The 20,654-nt window shown below is 34.6% G+C and overlaps 1 protein-coding gene across 1 annotated transcript in view; it reads right to left on the minus strand.

Moving 5' to 3' along the window:
- Nucleotides 1–20,654, minus strand: part of ksr (kinase suppressor of ras) — a 112,396-nt gene that overhangs the window by 74,598 nt on the left and 17,144 nt on the right. The window contains exons 2-5 of the mRNA XM_089105653.1: nucleotides 20,197–20,353; nucleotides 18,618–18,752; nucleotides 10,248–10,395; nucleotides 5,144–5,416 (exon numbers count right to left, since the gene is read on the minus strand). Coding sequence (XP_088961779.1) covers nucleotides 5,144–5,416; nucleotides 10,248–10,395; nucleotides 18,618–18,752; nucleotides 20,197–20,334 — 694 coding nt within the window. The 5' untranslated portion in view covers nucleotides 20,335–20,353. The remainder of the gene's footprint in view (nucleotides 1–5,143; nucleotides 5,417–10,247; nucleotides 10,396–18,617; nucleotides 18,753–20,196; nucleotides 20,354–20,654) is intronic.

A 20,654-nucleotide genomic window follows, 5' to 3' on the forward strand; every position in this document is an offset into this window, starting at 1 on the left:
AAGGAAATCAAAGAAGCTGTTAGAAAGACCCACGCTAGAGTATCTGCAAATCAAGTTTGTATCTTTGTCTTGGATAGCAAAATACTTCCATACTGGCATCGGTTTAAATTTTAATACTACTACTACTACTACTAACAACTCACCGCAGCACCAAGCCGCCTGAGCCCAACACAGATACACACGCTCCTCCTCCATCCCAAACTATCCAAACCCTCCCTCTGTACACCAAACCAGGAAGTCCCTCAATTCTTTATGGACTTGCTTGTAACAGCCTCCCACCTCAGACGAGGACGACCTGCTTTCTGTTTAGCCCTAAACGGTTGGCAAAAAGAACAATCTTCGGCATTCTGTCATCCTTCATCCACATAACGTGCCCTAGCCACCTAAACCTTTCTTTTATTACAGCCCTAGAAAGCGATATTGAACCACATTTTTCGTACAGCCTATTGTTTGAAATACGGTCGGTCAGTCGGGTACCCAGAACAATCCTTAAGCAATTTCTATGGAAAACATCTAGCAAATCTTCATCCGCTTTTCGGAGCGCCCAAGCTTCAGAGCCATGATAGAACACAACCCTGCGTAAATCCTGATTTAATACAAAAATAGCTATTAATCTCATTTCCTACCTTAACCGCAGCAGTGTTATTCTCGTACATAGCACTCATCACTTTAATGTATTTGCCTGGTATACCATACAAGGATAAAACCTTTACTAAAGCTCTTCTATCAACATAATCGAACGCTTGCTTATAATCTATAAAACTGTGACCAAAGGCGTTTGACAACTCAGGCACTTCTCAATTATTGACCTAAGAGTGAAAATTAGGTCGACACATCCTTCTTCTCTTAAAACTTTGTCTACTGCATCTCTCAGTCTAAAAAGTATCATATTACTAAGTAATTTGCTGCCTACAGAAACCAGACTAATGCCTCGATAATTATCAAACTCACTTTTATCACCTTTCTTATAAAGTGGCTTAACTAAGGTCTTCCTAAAATCGTTAGGTACTTCCCCTTTTTCAAATATCATATTGATAATCTTCAGTAACTTATTAAATTGTTTAAATTTTTTAATTTTAAATTGTTTAAATTTTTAATTTTAAATTGTTTAAATTTTTGATTTCGGAGGTCCTCTGGATCGATTTTAATTGTAGATTCGTCTCTAATCTCCACTTAGTTTGCACGTTTGCTGGCAGTTATGCACTTGAATTTTTTTATGAAAACATTTAGTACTGCAGCGCCGCTAAAAACTCAGGGCCTGATATGCCACTGGTCAACCATTTAGCTATGTTTTTTTTTTTTTTTTTTTTTTTTTTTTTTAACGGACAGGGATAGTATTGGTAGGGAGACGGTTCCAAATGAAGGTGCAGCGCCTTACAAGGTTGTTCTTCAAGTACTCAGAGCGGGGTATCTCGTCTTGTAGGAATTCCGACAGTACGGTGTTTCTTCGTGTTTGCTGTATTAGCTTATCAGATGACACTAAAAGTAGGGATAGCTCATTGGAGGGAGGTGGTGGATGTACTTGAAGCAAATGCCACTAACGCCACATTAAATCATTCACTTAGAAGTTGTCCATCCGATCAACGATACACATCACCCCAAAGGCCCTTTTGCAGGTTTCCTAGTGCAAGGAGGGTTATTCAGAAATAGACCTAAAGCAAGACTTGTAAAAAGGGATGATGGATGGTTACAGGATCTTAACATAAACAACTTTCTCACACAGGGAGATCAAATTAGATTCAGATGTGTGCCATGAGAGATGGACAAAGATTTTCTTTTATTATACGAATAAAAAATTTAATAAATGAGCATGCAGATTATCCGGGCCAAAAAATAAGCAAATAAAAAGGGCAAAACTTCTATATATATCAGTGTGACTGGCAATTGCGCGTAAATTTCTATAGCGATAGAAAAATAGAGTTAAGTTGTAGGAGCAACGCAAAGTGGCGCAACAACCTTTGATCGGCTTTACCGACTAAAGTGCTGTTGGAGCAACACCTTGGTTTTGTTTTTTCACGATCGATTATATTCCATAGTTGTCCATCCCAATAAAGTCTCTACAAATAGTTGGGTTTGACAAGGATCTTAGATAAAAGTTTTAGACAAGGATTTTTTCTTTAAAAAATGATCCTTAAATACTGTCAGAAAAGGCGATGTTTCTACTTAAAACCATAGTTTTTCTCATGTTTCCCGGCAATAAGCCAATATTGTTACCTATAACATGTATTTCAGCTACTGCTCTATTACTTTGCATCAAAACATCGACTTTTCAAAAATAAAACTAAAAGTAATATTAAAACATAATACGAGCAGATATGAAGCCACATAATTAGTTGTAAAGCTATCAAGGTCATTTTCAGGGGAGGGGCTAGGGGATATAAACCCCCCATCTGAAAGTTTTGTTTGACTGGTAAAAACGAAAAAAAAATGTATATAAACAACTTTTTATGCGTTTTTCAAAGTTTTTTTTTTGTACCAGAACAAAAACAAAGTTTTTTTTGTAGTTTTTTCGTTGTTATTTAAAAGTTGTTGTTACGACAAGACAGGTTAGATATGAGTATATTTCTATATAATTCTAAAAAACCGCTATTTTTAAAGTCTACTGCTAAGGTTACATCATATGGTAAACTCCCTTCAATCTTTATAAGAACATTATTAATAAACAAATGATCTGGAATTTCAACCGAAAAATGATGCGTTTCTGCTTGAATATCAGAATTTAGCACTCTTGTTATGCGTGCAATTTATCGGAAAAAAGTCGGCAATTATTTTCTTTCAATATTAAAGGTATGCCGCACCAATGAGGGCTAAAAGCAGTCCTAATTTCGGATTTTTTAGGAATATTACGGGTCCAACGCCAACCCCATCTTTAGCTGAAAATATTCCTCCTTCACATTTATTTCATGCATTTTCCATAGACAGTGCAGGACCCATGCCATACGAATGTGCAAAAAAGAGATATACATCTTCAAATAGGGGTAGAGCATTTTAGAAAATATGTAATAGTAGCCCCCGTCCCAAACATCAATGCCTCAACAATTCGCCACTTCATTGTAAAAGAAATTATCTCAAAATATGGTATCCCTGATATCATTTTATGTGATAACCATCTGTCCTATAGGTCAAAGGTCCTAAATTCTATGGTAGAAAATCCTGGAATTGAAACTAGACATAATTCACCTAGGCATCCTATGTCAAATGGCTTAGTTGAAAACAGGGTTAAAGTAGTTAATTATATTTTGAAAACATTCTGTAATTCCGCTAAAAATGATTAGAATGAAACTACCCCGCTAGTCGTTGTATAAAAACGAATATTTCTCTGCACATGATAAATTCCTAATACCGAAGTGTAAAACGAAACTCAACCTGAAGTAATTTGCTCTAATGAAATTCTCTTCAATAGTACAAACCTTCATTTCGATCTCGGACAGAGTTCGAAAAAATTGATAAATTTCTCGAGAAAGAAATGACATATTCTGAAAAAACTAAAAATAGCCTCAGACGAATTTTGAGCAAAAAGAAATCACAAATGAAAATTGAAGTCCATGTAGCCTTGGGATCACGACTGCGGCGGATTTATTTTTCTACTCCTTATCGGTGATTCCACTATAATCCTTCTCAAATTAAAGAAGTTATGGATCGATTATAGAGAAATGAAAAAGAATGGTTTCCGAATAATTGAACAGGCAGAAAATGAAAAATAAAAAGGAAGTAGCTAAAGAAAAAAGGAATTATACCGCAAGGCCGTATCCAATGGGGGAGGGGGGGGTGAACCCCCCCTCCCCGAAATGTTTTTTGAGTCGTAAAAACGGAACAAAAATGAATATAAACAAATTTTGTATGCCTTTATTGAGTTTTTTTTGTAAACCCCCCCCCCCCCGAAATTTTTTTTTTAGTCGAATTCTCTGCAACTTACACTAGGACTTGACAACAAAGAATAACAATATTGTAACACGAGTGAAAATTAGTATTGTATAGCATTTATTTGTTAATTAAAGTAGTTTTGGCAACATGTTGAGTAGGTACGAACTCTGCTACTAGGCTACCCACGGTCTTGTCCTCGTGGAAGCTTGGTCATCCCCCACTGGAGACCGGTAAGAGGGTATTTCCCGAGACAAATACCCCACACTTTACAGTTATAAAAAAAAAACATGTGTAAGATACGGCTACGTTATTTTGCCTATGAGTTGTTTCTGATGTTTTATCTTTCCCTATTGTTTGCTTTGAAACATTTGATAACAAGAGCAATGAGGTTCTGTATATCGCCAAATGACCATCATTTAAACACTTTACAAATAATTACAAAACTACGTCATTGCGTTGCATTCTCATTTTTAATCGGAGCGAAGCCCCTTGCATGAAGAAAACATTTCCTACCCCAAAATGTCCCGGGACGAATAAAAGGTAGACCAATTAGACATTTATGTAACCCATCATCCCTGCAGATGAACATTCTCTACGATTCCTGTTTAGAACTCACTCTCCGTGATATAAAAGAAATCCCTAAACAATCCCTTCCAATGTGAAATAATCTGAAAAACGCTTTCAGTTTGTTTGCCAAAAGCTGAACACTCCTCTTGTTGCTGTAACACTGCACATAAATATAACTCAAAATAATATGGCACCTATGCCGAGTCAGATTGGGACAAACCATTGGCATAACACTGTTTGTTTTTTTTAATAAATTAAATAAGTTAATAAAAAAGAACAGGCCCGACACACGAAGAATTGAGCTGTAAGAAGTAGTGTATTAAATATTACTAAGTATTAGTAGTACATTGAACTTGAGCATGATTTTAATTTTTAACGAAAGAACATGTAACAAAAAGCTCTTACTTTTTTTGTGTTTTGTCTTCTTTGTTCTACGCTGATTATTCCAGTTTATTACGATAGAGCAGTAAAGGTCCAAATTCCGCGGTTTTTACGAAAGTGCATAGCCATCGCTGGGTTGATATATATGATATCACCTTTCCCTATAGCCATTTTTAGCTATTTTCACTGCAGTTATTCTCTTCAGACAAAGGTTACTGGAAGTGAAACCGAAATATTTGGGTTTCATTGTTTTACTAAATCCCCTATTTGCATTCAAAGTTTCATTCATTGTTATAAATTTTGATGTCTTCCTTTTGTTAAGAAAAATTACCTTTCGCCTTTCCTACGGAGGGTGTGGGTGGAGGAGTAAATCTTCGTTCTCTGCCAGCTTTAGCTAAAGATAAAGATGGCGATCCATGGGCAACATCGCCACAAGCTTCGAACCCGTTATGTCGTTTAGGTCGAGGAGAACGCGACGGCGTGTTCATCGGTGAAGGTGTAACTCTATTTGAAATATTCGGTGCCTGAAGATCCCAGGAATCCCAGTGCAAGTCTGGCGTTAGTCGGCCATTGTCGGAGTCGTTCTCACGTTGCAACAGTATTTCTGTAAAAATGAAAGGTGCTTACATGTTTTGGATGGGTATAGCTAGTAATCAATAGGAATTATTTGGTCTGTCTGATGTCGAGGAACGAGAAAGAAATCGAAGAAGATAGGATTGGAAAGGAACCAATAAATGTGAAAGAGATGCACGAGTAGACAGGGAATAAAACTCAGCTTTTAACATGCCTAGGTAAATGAAGCTATCCACTTGATCGATTTTTTTTTGCCAACATAACTTCTTCACTTTCACTTCTTCCCAGTCTAAGCGACTTAGTCTTCTTAACATTAATTTTCAAACCTATTCTTGCAGTCTTAACTCTCAAAACCTACATAAAATCATTCATTTGGCTAACGTTTTCATCTAGGACCCTCAAATCATCAACATAATCTAGGTCTAGGAGAGTTACTTTCCCATTTGATCCCATGCTCCCCCATAGCCGTTGTCATGCTCCTTAGGACAAAGTCCATCAGACTGGTGCATATCAATGGAGATTAAACTGAATTCTCCATAACACCTCGTTTCCAACCTCAACTACAGTAATGTTAGTCTCGTACATAGCATTAATCCTTTTAGTGTATTTATCTGATACAACACACAAGGACAGGACCTTCGCCAAAGCTCTTCTATCGGCTGTATTAAACACTTGCTCATAATCTACAAAACTGAGTTTTTTTCCTCCCCATTTGATTTCATTCTCTCCCATTGCCTTTCTTGTGCCCCTTAAGACAAATTTGTACTTTTAAGGGGCACAAATGACTCAGGCACTAGCTGAGGACTAAAGGAGCCAAATGACTCAGGTACTCAGGCACTAGCTGAGGTTTAAAGGGGCCAAATGACTCAGGTACTCAGGCACTAGCTGAGGACTAAAAGGGCCAAATGACTCAGGTACTCAGGCACTAGCTGAGGACTAAAGGGCCAAATGACTCAGGCACTAGCTGAGGACTAAAGGGGCCAAATGACTCAGGTACTCAGGCACTAGCTGAGGACTAAAAGGGCCAAATGACTTAGGCACTCAGGCACAAGCTGAGGACTAAAGGGGCCAAATGACTCAGATACTCAGGCACTAGCTGAGGACTAAAGGGGCCAAATGACTCAGGTAATCAGGCACTAGCTGAGGACTAAAATGGCCAAATGACTCAGGTACTTCTCGATCATTAACCTTAGAGATAAAAATCGGTCAACACATTCTCTCCGCTTCCTAAAAACCGCACTGTTCTTCTGTTAAAACTTTATCTACAGCATCTCAAACTCTAAAAAGTATCATCATACTAAGTACTTTGCTTGCCATAGAAACGAAACTAATGCCTCTATAATTATTACATAGACTCTCATCGCCTTTCTTACGGATATGTTTGATAAAAGTTTTCATAAAATTGCTAGGTACTTCCCCCTTTTCAAAAATATGACTCATTTATCTTTAACTGCAGAACCATCATGTTTAAAAAACTCATTTACCACACAATCAGCGCCTGGGGGCTTATTATTTTTTAATCGTTTTAGTACTGTTCTGTAATATATCCTTACAAAACAAATCTTCGTAGTATCAGAAACTTTTCCATTCTTTTCTATTTCAGTTTCTGTAACTTTATCACGGTTTAGCACACTCTCAATATTTCCTGCCCATCTCTCTTTAAAACTATCTTTATCACTAACTGTGGCCCTACAACTATCTTAATCGGGGCAAATCCAGGTTGAATAATCCTTCTCATATTTTAACATGCCAATACATTATTTTATTGTTATGCCGTCTGGCTGTAACTTCCAGATCTTCAGCTATTTTATTCATGGCCTGCACTTCACATCTTCTTGATTCCTATTTTAATGCTTCCCCTGCTTTTCTTGCATTCCTCTTATTTCCATATTCTTCTTCACTCAAACACTTCTACAAGCTCCTCTTCCTCTTCTCAACTAGACTTAAAGCATTTTCACTAATATTCCTAGCCCTATTTCCAACTTTCTTCCCTAAGAAACTTTCTGCTACGTCACAAACTATTTTCCTAAAATTATTCCATTAATCTTCTACATTGTCAACTTTAACACTCTCTAGTTTAATAATCAACTGTTCCTGGTAATTTTTTCTCAAAATCTCATCCTGGAGTCTCTCAACATCAAAACTTCCCAGAAGGTAGCTAGCATTTCTAAATTTGAGCTTTAAGTTAACCCTAGACAGTTTTAGATGGTGATTTTACTTTTAGCATCAGTAACAGCACTTGTATATACCCAGTATTGGTATCGATCCTGCCAATCTTCGGTTCAAAATAACATAATCAATAAGGTTGGTTGTCTTACCATTACCACCATAACTTATGGGCTATTTCATAACCAAATACTGTATTGGTTATAACTAGATTGTTATGCAGCACTTAGCGCAGGGGTACTAAAAAATTGCAGCAGTTAATAACTGTAACTATTTTCTTTCCCTAAACCAGATTTACCCAGGCTACGATACCATCCATCCATGTTTCTACCAACCTAGACATTAATATCCCCTAACAAAGATGCCATATAAGTTGAATAAGGCAGTATTGGAGATAATAGAGTATTGAGGTAGTATTAGAGTTTTTCACTGAAGACTGTTGATAGCAGTTCAACAAAATTACGATAACAGTGAAACAGTGGCATCCAAAGTAAGGCTAGGTTCCGAAGCAAGGCTGCGTGCCTTTGAACCCTATTAGAGGGCTTCGAACCCTATTAGAGTAAAGTTGATCCTTAATAGCCAACAATCAAAACCTCTTAAATGTCAAAATGTGTTATCTTACTTATTTAAAAATGAATTCAAAATCCACTCTAATAAACAGTAATATAACCAAAAAAAACAGTACTTTATTCTTTTTACACATCATTTTGGCAATTTTGTTCTATTAATAGGGAGTGTGGCAAATTTCCAGAAGCCTATGCTATAAATTAGGAAAATATTATCACTGGGGCCCATAAGTATTGCTTACTAGTTTTTGTCTTATTTTCGTTGTTAAATGTCCTGATTTTTTTCGCAATGAATTTACTTCAATTTACCTTGGCATTGGCTAACAAAAATTGCTTCAATTCTTCAAAATCTTTTCTTTGTGAGCATCCCAACAACTTTTAACAGGCCATGAATAGCTCCAAATCAGCTTATACCCACAAATGTCTAGCCTATATGAGATATAGGCGTCGTCAACAAAACAAATAAATAGAAAGAAAAAGGCACAAGTAATATAAATATTAGCATGAAAAGATAGTGAATAATCCTTGGCATCCTCTGTGAGTGTTTTAGGTACAGTTCAGAGTCGAGAATTTATATATAATGTAGTCAGGAATTTACAGCTATTCGCTGTTTATTAAAGCAAAGTTTTATTCACTGTATATGAGGTATGTTATTTTGTTTTTCGCTTCTATTCTGTGTTTACCTTTACGTACATGGCAAGTTATTTCTCTTTGTGTCCGTTTTTTTCTTCTTTTTTTATTTGTTCTGTTGTAAGCGGAACTTTTTTTGCTGTTTGTTTTTTGCTTCTATTCTTGTTCCCCTTGCCCAATCTTATTTTTTCTGTTGAATGCAATACTTCATTTTTTTTTCGTTATTTTGTTCTTCGCTTCTATTCTTTGTTTTCCATTACGTACATGACAAGTCATTTGTCTTCATGTCCGTTTTTTCTTGTTTTCTTTTCTTTATTTTATTTGTTCTGTTGCATGCACCACTTACTGCACAACAGGCTATACAATAAATAGATAAAAAGAACCTTACAGCATCACTTCATAGAGCCTCAAATAAGACAAAGAAACAAAATTTAAAACAAATTTAATCTATAAATGAATCATTTTTATTCCAGACGTTTTTTATTACTTTTTCCACAGAATAATGTTACAACCCAACGCGAAAGTTTCTTTTCGTATTTTAGCATAATTTTAATAAACTTATTCTGCATTTGCTTTCCTGATGAATTTATGATTGAAAAGCAGTGTATTCTTTGTAGATAATTACCTAGCGTAGATATTACCTTTTCTTGCTTAGCTGTACAGTTTGTGTTCGCCTTAATTTTACTTGTCTTTTCTCTTTGTGCTCACACAAACAAAGTAACCACTTTAGTACACACTTTTTTAGTACTTTAGGCTTTTATTAGTACTTAGTACCTTAGGTTTTACATTTTAAAAGATCAAATTTAAAAAGTACGCCTTAGGTCGTTTTTAAAAGAGTTTGACAAAAAAATGAAAATTTCCCTCGTTTAGACCCAGAAGCCATAGCTCAAACTAATAACCGAGGAAGGTAAAGAATTTATACATTCACCATAAATTTAAATGCGAAAACCAAAACATAAAAGAAACTTTTAGAAAATAAACCAACTCAATTCCCGTTGACAACCAATTACACATAATTAATTAATTCTCTTTGAAATCGTACCACCACCACCCTAATAAAAAAATGGACAGGGAGGGATGGTTCTAGGCATACGTGGAAGATGCCCAGTTCTCTTTGGTTAAATTTACAGCCACACATTCCTTTAAAAATCTTGAAGTTCCAAATTTAACTATCCTTTAGAATCTTTAAAGTAAGTAAGTAAGTAAGTTTATTTATAACCCGCAATATAAAATAAATGCGGAGTAAAAAAGAAAAAACAAAATAATATTATTCATAAGGAAATAATAAGAAAAATACAACATAAATAACATAACAATATTTATAAATCTCTAATCTGAAAAAAAATAAGTGAAGGGGTCACTGGCACAGATCTTCCTTGGAGTAATGGAGTAATCAAGTGTGAGACATTGGGATATGGTTACTAATACTTTAATATTCACTTGACTTTTAATGATAATTAAATGTCTTGATTATAGTTTTAACTATAACAAACAATTTACCTGTGTATTTACGAAGATTATGAAAAGCATATGAGAGTCGTCTCCATTCTTCACCACCGCCCTCTAGCATCGGTGAAATCAGCTTTTTTAAATCGTGCTCCGATGATTCATTCATTTCGTCAAAAGTAATTCCTAGCTTCATGACACTCTAAAATAATATTTAAATCATTACCTGATAACGGTAAAAGTCACTATATATATATATATATATATATATATATATATATATATATATATATATATATATATATATATATATATATATATATATATATATATATAATATTCTTATCACATTCTTTTTTCTGTCCCATATTCTTCTTCTACATTTAGTAATTTTTGGTTATAGAAAAGTCTGATCTTATCTTTTTAATTAAATAAAAAAACAAGCACTTTCAACTGAAAGTAAGGAGCAACATTAAAACTTAAAACGAACAGAAATTATTACGTATATGAGGGAGTTCAGCACCTAGTCAATACCTCGCTCTGTACGCTAAAGTTCGAATTTTCTTCGAATCACAAACCCCTGAATCACAAAGGCCGTTTAATTAGAATAGATAGCTCTTTTTAAAGTACTAACAAAACTTTTGCATCCGCATAATTCAAGCATCCGCTGAAACGGGTCACTTTTCTTTAGTATATCTTTACCTTTATGATACTATACGGCTCATTTTTCAGTTTTCACTGTCATTTTCACTTGATTTGGGAACATTGCCCCCCCCCCCAGGATTGACGAAATTACGCCACTGTAGCAAACAAGAAAATATAAGATTTTGAAATTTTGTCCTCTCTGGAAGCCAACACAGGTGTGCCACAAATCCCAGAATTGTACATTAAATCAATGTTTCCCAAATTTCAATACGATACCTACATGAACTATTTGAGTAACTTCACAGGGTTATAATAATTTCAGCAAATTAGACGTTACCTCGAATTTGTTTCTATAAATTTTGACGTTCACAACGTTTAAGATGCATTGAGTAAGAAAATGGTAGTAGGTCATAAGTAAATTTGTATTCAACCATTTCCATTGTTCTTTTTCGACATCAGAAAAAAAAAAAAAAAAAAAAAAAAAAAAAAAAAAAACACTAATTTAAGCAATAATCAAAAAGCAAATAAGAACAATTTTTAATTTTAATTTATAAAGGACACACAGAAAGAACTACACATAAATCAAATAATTTTTAGGATATATACCGAAACTTCCCTTCATAAAAACTTGTGATTACTGTCCACAACCACCCATTTTTAGATTTGAACCAACAGGCCAGGTTTCATAGAACCATCAAGTACTAGTTTGGCGCTTATATACAAAAAATTAAACAAGACAAACAGCTGTTACTTTGCCAGAATTTTCCAGGTTGGGGTCTGCTCCCTTTTCTAAAAGTTCTTTTTCTGGTGTGGCTATTTTCTCTTCGTCCAGAAGCTCCTCCCAGTTGTCTGATATTTTTTCCTTAGTTGCTGGCTCTAGAGTAAAGTCATTTACTTTTACTTCTTCCGTCGCCTCTTCAGGTTTTGTCTCAGCAAAAGAGTTTGACTCTTTTTCTTTTTTAGGCCTGATTCTTGTTCCAGGTCGAGCTGTCTTTTCAGTTATTCTTTTCTGTTCAGGAAGAAGAAAAGACGTTGAATCGGCCCATCGCTTCTAAAGTTGCTGCCATTCTTTGCTTTTTGTGTTTTTTCTTTGCTGTAAGAATTAATCTTTTGGGTTTATGCTCTTATGATCCATTTGATTCCTTGGTCACTTGATCCCTTGCTCCTTCCTTGGTTATTAATTCATCCATCTTTTCTTCTATAAAATCATTCCGAGTTTCTGCTGAACTGCTTCCTGATGAATTGGATGACCTTTTTTCTTCTTTACATGGGTTTTCTTCTGGTTCGGTTTGAGCAGCATTGTCTTGACGCTGTTCTTTTTCTGGTGTGTTATAATATATCATATGTAATATATTACATATAATATAAACCGCCTTGTAGTACCGGTTTAAGGAGCTAAAATTTCAAATTTTATCCCTTCAAATACTTAGCTTGGTTACACAAAACTAAGTTTGTGTACAGTAGAAAAACAAATCTACAATGATAAGGATTTTGTTCTTAATGTAGAAATTTGAAAAAAAAAACTTCTTGAAGTAAAATTAACAGAACGAAATATTATTTCTTAATAGATTTAAAATTAGAGCATAAGTTTAATGCTGAATTACAATTTAGATAATCATAACAATAGAAGGGCTTAATGACCCAAAATTCATGAAAAGGCAGTTCTAAAATAGTTCAGAATTTTTTCAGCTTAGAAAAAATCTAAGACAGCTCAAAGTAAAGCCAAAGTTAAAAGTTATATGCTCATACAGCTCAGGCTTTGTCTGAGTGCTTTTTGTATTATTGGTTCATCCACAGAATGTGTCCTAACCATTACATCGTTTCTCTCATTATAGCCCTAGAGCGCTTTTTGTGGGTTTACTAATGTTTTATAAACAACTATTATGATATTGTGCAGTATGTATGTGCTTACAAGCACTTGGATTTTCGAAGGGAATTACTGGGGAGTAAAATCCTAATTGGAGCTAAGAATAGTTTTTATTAGTTTTTTTTAGCCCGTTTATTAGGAGTTTAACATTATCTGGGTGGCCCCAGGTGCAGATGCGGATTACTCTTGCCCCAGATGTAACCTAGGTATTGAAGTTGTGGCCCATATTCTCACCGAGTGCCAGCAACTTTCTCTTTTAAGGTAAAAGTATTTTGAGGGTGGTAACTTGGAGTTCCCGGGAATCCTGAAAACGACTGTAAAAAGGACAATCAGGCAGTTATGTAAATATGTAAATGAAGCGTTGACATCAATGAGTGAAACCTGATATTTGTGTTATTTTTCTTGTGGAGTGTAATAAAGAATACTGTTCTGTATGGCCTGCTTTATGGCTTATAATAAATTATTATATATATATATATATATATAATATATTATTATTATTATTATGCTTTATTGCCTGAAACTGTTCATAATTTTTTATTATATTCATTCTCCCAGCTTGATATATCATATTATATCGGCAAATAGTATTATAGAGAATGGTGCCGTGCCTCAATAGGTGTCAAAGCCTCATCCATGTTCCACTGTGATGGTATAAGTAGTTGAAAAATGAAATGAAGTTCTCATTAGTGCCCTAATATGAGAGTAACGAACAAATAAGCCCATTTAGATGCCCTAAATACATTACATGTGACGAAAAAGCCACCCGATAGCCTTCTAAGTCCTATGATGAATTCTGAACAAGCAGTCACGTGAATCTTTTCGTCTTTTGAGTCATTTAACATCTGGCAGAGTTCATGGTTAAGTTCGGTGCATCGTTACACAAATCTAAATTCAATTGAATTTTAAAACTTATTTTCGGCGCAATTCAGCATAAAAACCAAGAAAGTCATAATTTGGTGCAAAAATTAACTAATAACAAAAAGTGGGCCCATGATCCCTTTTTTCATCAGATTTTAGGAAAAAGGTAGGCATGTTGCCCTTTTTTGTAATTAATTAAAAAAAAATCCGAAAATTAAATAAGTTTTTCAAAGAAAAGTAAAGGCCATTGCAAACTTATGCTCAGCAGATACAAATACCTGTTAAAATTCAATCTCAAAACGACCAGAAATTACTATTAAAGAATAAATGAAACCCAGAACGAACAGAAATTAAATAAATAATCATAGGAAAAACATACAACAAGTAATAATATAAATGAATAAATAGATCTTAAAGCGAGTAATGCTTAGATTGAATATGAAAATCAAGCTTAAAACGAAAAAAGATATTTTGCTATTGAAGTATAAATGAAACTTAAAACGAACAGAAATTAAATGAACAATCCATGAAAACAAACATACAATAGATTTTAATGTAAATGAATAAATAAATCTTAAAAAGAGTGAAACTTAAATTGAATATGCAAATCAAGCTTGAATCGAACAAAAATCACTACAAACAAGAGTTTGGGTATCGCCTCCTTCTCTCAGAGTAAAAGTTTAAAACCTACTGTGTCATTGGCGCTTTACTGAAAATCAATTTTATTACAAATATTTTCTTTTGTACTTAATATTGAAAATAAACATTAAAATTATTACATTAAAAATAAAAAACATTAAAATTATGGTAAAATTTTGAACTGATGAGCTTTCAGCAATTAATATTATTATACATCAAATATTCAGTTTAATTTATTAGTTCTTTCTAAAGTTGTTCAAGACGAATATAGTTTCACTACAAACAAAACTTTGGATACTGCCGAACAAAAATCACTACAAACACTGCGCTTCACTGAAAACGAACTATATTACAAGTATTTTCTTTTCCAGTTCTTTTTTAAGCATTGAAAATAAAAATACAATTAGAGTGAAATAAATTATTAAACTGATGGATCTTTCGACAACTAATATCATTATATATCAAATATTCACTTTGATGTTGTTTATACTTCCAAGACTGTTCAAGACACATATAGTTTTCAGTAAAGCGCCAATGACGCAGTAGGTTTTAGACTTTTGCTGTGAGAGAAGGAGGCGAAACCCAAACTCTTGTTTGTAGTGATTTTTGTTCGTTTCGAGCTTGATTTGCACATTCAATTTAAGTTTCACTCATTTTAAGATTTATTTATTCATTTATATTAATATCTATTGTATGTTTGTTGGCATTGATTGTTCATTTAATTTCTGTTCGTTTTAAGTTTCATTTATACTTCAATAGCAAAATATTTTTTTTCGTTTTAAGCTTGATTTTCATATTCGATCTAAGCATTACTCGCTTTAAGATCTATTTATGCATTTATATTATTACTTGTTGTATATTTTTTCCTATGATTGTTTATTTAATTTCTGTTCGTTTTGGGTTTCATTTATTCTTTAATAGTAACTTCTGGTCGTTTTGAGTTTGAATTTTAACAGGTATTTGAATCTAATGAGCTTAATTTTAAAATTGCCGTTAATTTTCTTTGAAAAACTTGTTTTTATGTAAGTTTTTTTAATTAATTTTTTTTAGTTTTGTTTTCAAAAAGTTTCAAGTTTTTAAAAATTCCTTATTTCAAAATCAAACTTCAAAAAAAAAATCAAATCTTCATCAAAGTCTCAAAACTGGTATCAAAGTAACAATAACAAAGTGAAAAAAGTTTGCCCCTTTGAAATGAGCCCCCTTTGAAGTTTATCCGACGACCCCTTCTATATGAAGTGTGCCTGTGAAAAAAAAAATGGAGTGTGGGGGGAGGCTAGCTGCCCTCCGATCACTTTTGACTCTTAAAAAGTGAATTACAACTTTCAATTTCCAATCAAATGAGCCCCTATGAAGCTTATACGAGCATCCCTTCCATAACATCCAGATATGCATCCAGGGCATAATTTATAACGCCTACCCTCGAGCCCTGGGGGGTTGTGTCGAGACTGGAGTTTTTGTTATATGATCTTTGAACTATTTTTAAAAAAATAGCTATCTCAAAATTTTTATCGGATGCATTTGAGAAAAAAAGTACGAGGGGGGCTGATCACCCTCCAATATCTTTTGACGCTTAAAAAGGTAACTAAAACTTTCCATTTCCAATCAAACGAGCCCTCTTTGAAGCTTATACGAGCATTCCTTCCATAAGAACCATATATGCCCCCAGGGCATAACTTATAAGCCTTGCCCTGAAGACCTTGGGGAGGGGGGAGTGTCATGCTCAAAGATATAATTTCCAGAATTTTCAACAACGTTGAACAAAATGGCTATCTGAAAATTTTGATTGGGTGTGTTTGGGGAAATGGTGGGCGTGGAAGGGGTGTTAGTTGCCTTCCAATTACTTTCGACTATTAAAAAGCGCACTAGCCATTTAAATTTCCTATCGAAAGAGCCCTTTTTGAATTTTCTGCGACAATACTTTCTATAAAAACCTTAAGGGCATAACTTACAACCCTTGCCCTGAGGGCTGTGGGGTAGTGTCCTCCTCAAAAACATAATTTCTAGCTGGAAATCAACTACGTAGAACAAAATGGCTATCTCAAAATTTTCATTGGATGTGCTTGGGGAAATGGTGGGCGTGGAAGAGGTGTTCGTTGCCTTCCAATCACTTTTGATCCTTAAAAGGACACTAGAACTCTCGATTTCCAATCGATTAAGCCCCCTTTGAAGTTTTCACGACGACCCCTTCCATATGAATTGCCTCTGGGAGAAAATAAATAAATAAACAACAAAACCTTGGAGCCGTATGGCCTTTACTATAGGCAACGCTATAGCGTTGCCTCTGAACAGAATCAAACCTACACTTTCGATCTGTATCATTGAGGCATGAAGTGGGTTTGTGGCGTCTTTCAGTCTGTAGGATGGGAGGAGCAGAACCAGTGGCCTGTTTAATATACCCCCTCACTCAGAACCTCTCTAATCTTTTAGAAAAAAGGTAGGCATGCTGAGCCTTTTTTGATCCTAAATCATAGCATGATTTGTGATTAGTCTTATTTGGATGTCAAAATGCACTCATGGTTTGAAGCGCAGTCATATAAGGACTTTCAATCAGAAAATTAGTTCGTTGCCCATCTAAAATTCCCCCGTCCCTCTTATTACCAACTTTTCAGCAGAAAGGTAAGACATTAAACCTTCTTTGAACCGATATTGCGCAATGATTTTCAGGTGGTATAATTAGTGAAACCAAGTGGACAGGACACCCTACAATACCGTCCCACTGTTTGTCTGACTCGTAAAAACGTAACAAAAATGGATATAGACAAATTTTGTATGCGTTTTTTGAGGTTTTTTTGTTTAGAGCCCCCCCCCTCGAAAAAAATCTTTGAGCACCCCCCCCCCCAAAAAAAAAGGATCCTGGGTACGGCTTTGCTTCAACCTGTATGACTTCAGGCATAAAGCTTTTAGTTCCTTCATCCCTCACCAATATCCCTTGCAATACCAACTTTTCAGAGAAACGGCATGAACACTGCGCTTTATTTAAACCGGAATGACACAAGAATTGTTTAAGATTGGGGGATCAGAGCAGGACAGCTACTTCTTCAACAGAGACCACAAATCCCACCTCAATATCTTAAGCAAAAAGGTTGGCGCGTTACACCTCGTTTCACTCAAGAAGGTACAATGATTTTCAATCTGCGTTGATTTGAGGTACAAAGAGGGTTACTAGTCCCTGAAACACCCCCCCCCCCCGCTTTCACCACCAGCCTTTTAGTAGAAAAGTAGAAAAGCGGGATATCTAATAGGCAAGTACCACCGTTCAACAGCGAGTTTCAGTGGAGTATTCCCCTTCTCTGACCTGCAATCCGCTGGCAGCATATGGACCAAGTCGTTATAGGACAAGGGAACAGAGTGGATGAATTTACAGAGTCGCCCACCACTTCAAAGGCTCACATTCATTCAGCACTAAAATGTCCGAATTCACTTGATATTTGGCATAAGGGTACCGACATAGACGTTAGTCGAGACATTTTATGCTGTTGAATGAGGCGTCAGCAGTTTCGTTTTTTGAGATTTTCCCTCTAGCATTCCAAAGAGTAACTTACAAGCAAGGATTGTGAAACTTCCTCTTCAGGGATGAGAGGAAACATTTGTGTGCTAATTATTCGACCTAATAGTTGATTTCGACATATTTTAGGGTAGGGGAATATGTCTTCTGCAAACGGTTGTTCAACAATAGTAATACAATAGTCTAATTCAACGACACAGTTTTGCAATTATTACTTAAGTGTTTATGAGCCAATCACTTGGTGATAGACATAGACTCATATTGTTTTCATCATCAAATATTATAAGGAAACGATTGTTAGTTATTATATTTTGAGATAGGGTGTATTTTGATGTAAAACCTCAGCATCCATACATGGTGCATTTTGAAATTAACAGCACTACTTAGGCGTCAGGGAACAGAGAAAAAACCTAGTTTAAAAAAAAACAGCATATTTTGCGATATTCTTTAACGAGCATCTCTCACATTTGTTTTTTTTATAACGAAAATTTGTCTTGGGTTACACTACGATTAAGATATTGAGGGGTAGATACAAAAGACATATCATCGATGGTAAAAACAAAAGTGTTGTTCCCCACAACAATTCTGTCAGCGTAGTCAATAAATGTTTATTGAAAAACTTCACATTGCACTATCAATACCAATCTAATTAAAACTGATATATCAACTGAGACACATAAAATAATGTTTTTACTGTAAATTCAAAATCATGAAGCCACTCTGGGTCCCGTGAATCTTTGCTTAAGAATATAAGAACAGCTTAGATAGAAACTCAAAAAGTGTAGAACTCGAAATTAATTGGACCAACGAAAAAAGTAGAAGAGAACAACAAAGAGGAAAATAAAGGAGTAGAAAACAAAGGAGAAAATAGAAAATACAGGAGAAAACATAGAGTGTAGATGATTACCTGGATTGATGTATCTTTAAGTCCTACAATCTGGAACCATTGTTTCAAAGAAGGTTTGTCAATCTTCCTTTTCTCATCTGGAGAAATTTTCATTTTAGCAACTATTTGCTTACTATATAACTTAAGCAGCTTACCCTAAAATTAATGAAATGGAATAGGATTGAACTTCGGGAACAAATAAGCTCAGGTAATTCAAAAAACGTTTTGTCACTGAGCAGGAACTTTACAGGAGACAGAAAAAAAAATTAGGAATGCGATTTGTTTTTTTTTCATTGTTTTCAACGAACAGTCCTATATACAAATAAGTCTTTTGCTTTATCTCAGAAATAAGACAAGTTTGATATCAAAACTCCAAATTCTAACCATTTCTTTATTTGAGAAAAATAAACATTTGCACTTCACAAAGCGTCTTATTATATTAGCGACAATATAAGACAAACGGAAACAGACTGATCTGATCGAAGAAGCGATCTTGATTTGTCATGGGGGTAAAATGTTATGGAAATTTTCCACCTTTGTATACATTTAACAATTCTATTCCAATTGAAGTAACCAGTCACAAAATCAATATAATGAAGTCTCAAGCAGTTATTGTCATAAGTAACCGACTCTGAAAACAATATTTATGCCAAATAAGATTTTTTTTTTATAATGATTCCAAATATCTAGGAACTAATGAGTCTTAAGTCGCCAAACAAGAACTTCTGGAATTAGAAAATTGTTAGAATAATGTAAGAATACCCTCCAAAAAAAATATACAATCTTGCTTTTAGGTAACACCCTCAAATTCAAACGCCCTGAGCAGAGGCGGTTCTAGGGGGGAGACAGAGGGGGCACTTACCCCAGGAGCAGAAATTTTAGGAGCGCAAAATTTCAAATGAGTAATCTTACAGTTACAATCATTTTGTAATTTTATTTTTATTAAAATAAAGTAGAGGGCTCAATTGGCAAAATTCTGCTAATAAATGAAAAATTTTGTTAAAATTTGGCCTGAAAATTTCTGTAAGACATGGGAGGGGGCGCTAATCAAGAATTTGCCCTGGGCGTAAGAGGAGGGTTTAGCTCTCAATCTAAAAGAAAAAAATGTTGTATTTTAACAGGATATCTGGGAAAGTTTCTTCTTTCAAACAGACACCTCAGGGAGATGGAGTTAGCCTAATATTTAAAATTACAATTTCTTGACCACACAGAAATATAGCATTATGACCCTAATGCTACAATCAGCAGATGGACTAAAGCATACAACAGCCATGGTGTTCCATTTTAAAGGAGTAGTTGTATAGTATTTCTTGAGTCAGTATTGTGGCTATATTATATTATGAGTCTCGTTTTTTTAACTTTTCGAATTTTGTTTTTATTGTGCCTGTAACATGCTATGAATTTTGTTTTTTGATTTATTTGAAATTTCCCACTTTTTTTCTTTTCTTTGTTTCTCGTTTTTACATTATACTCCGTTTGTCATTTACATTCAAAACCAAACATTAATATAATTACTTTAAATCAATTAAATATGTCCTATGGTGACAGTGAACTATGTTAGGTGTCTAATTTAGGGTTAAAAAGAAACAAAATCTTTTACCTCCATAGTTCTTATTTGCTGTTGTGTTAATTCAACTCCAGTAGCACATTCAGTTCTAAGGCCAAATAGATGCTGGGAATTGATGTCAATCATTGTCTGTAAGTCTTCAATTAGCTTGAAATTTTCATCCATCTTCATACTCCCCCTTTGGTAATTCCTAAGGAACAACACAAGAAAATATTGAGAATCTAGGACCATATTCTCCCTATAGGATCTAGGACCTATGTAATCGTAATAGACTTAAATTATAGAAGGAGCAATCATGGATTGAAATCCCAAAGCTGATCCACATGTATTAAAATCAAAACTTGTTGATGGTCACACACAGATAAAAATCATATGCAAATAAGTGTGTGATCATACATTAGTTCTACAATTTACAGTAGTCAGTCATATATTATTTAATCTGCAATGCTGTTCTGACCACAATTTATAACCAAATCAAGATGAGTTACATC

The sequence above is a fragment of the Artemia sp. Qi Xiang Cuo genome, chromosome 19 (assembly GCF_049724085.1).
Source record: "Artemia sp. Qi Xiang Cuo chromosome 19, ASM4972408v1, whole genome shotgun sequence".
Lineage (NCBI taxonomy): Eukaryota > Metazoa > Arthropoda > Branchiopoda > Anostraca > Artemiidae > Artemia > Artemia sp. Qi Xiang Cuo.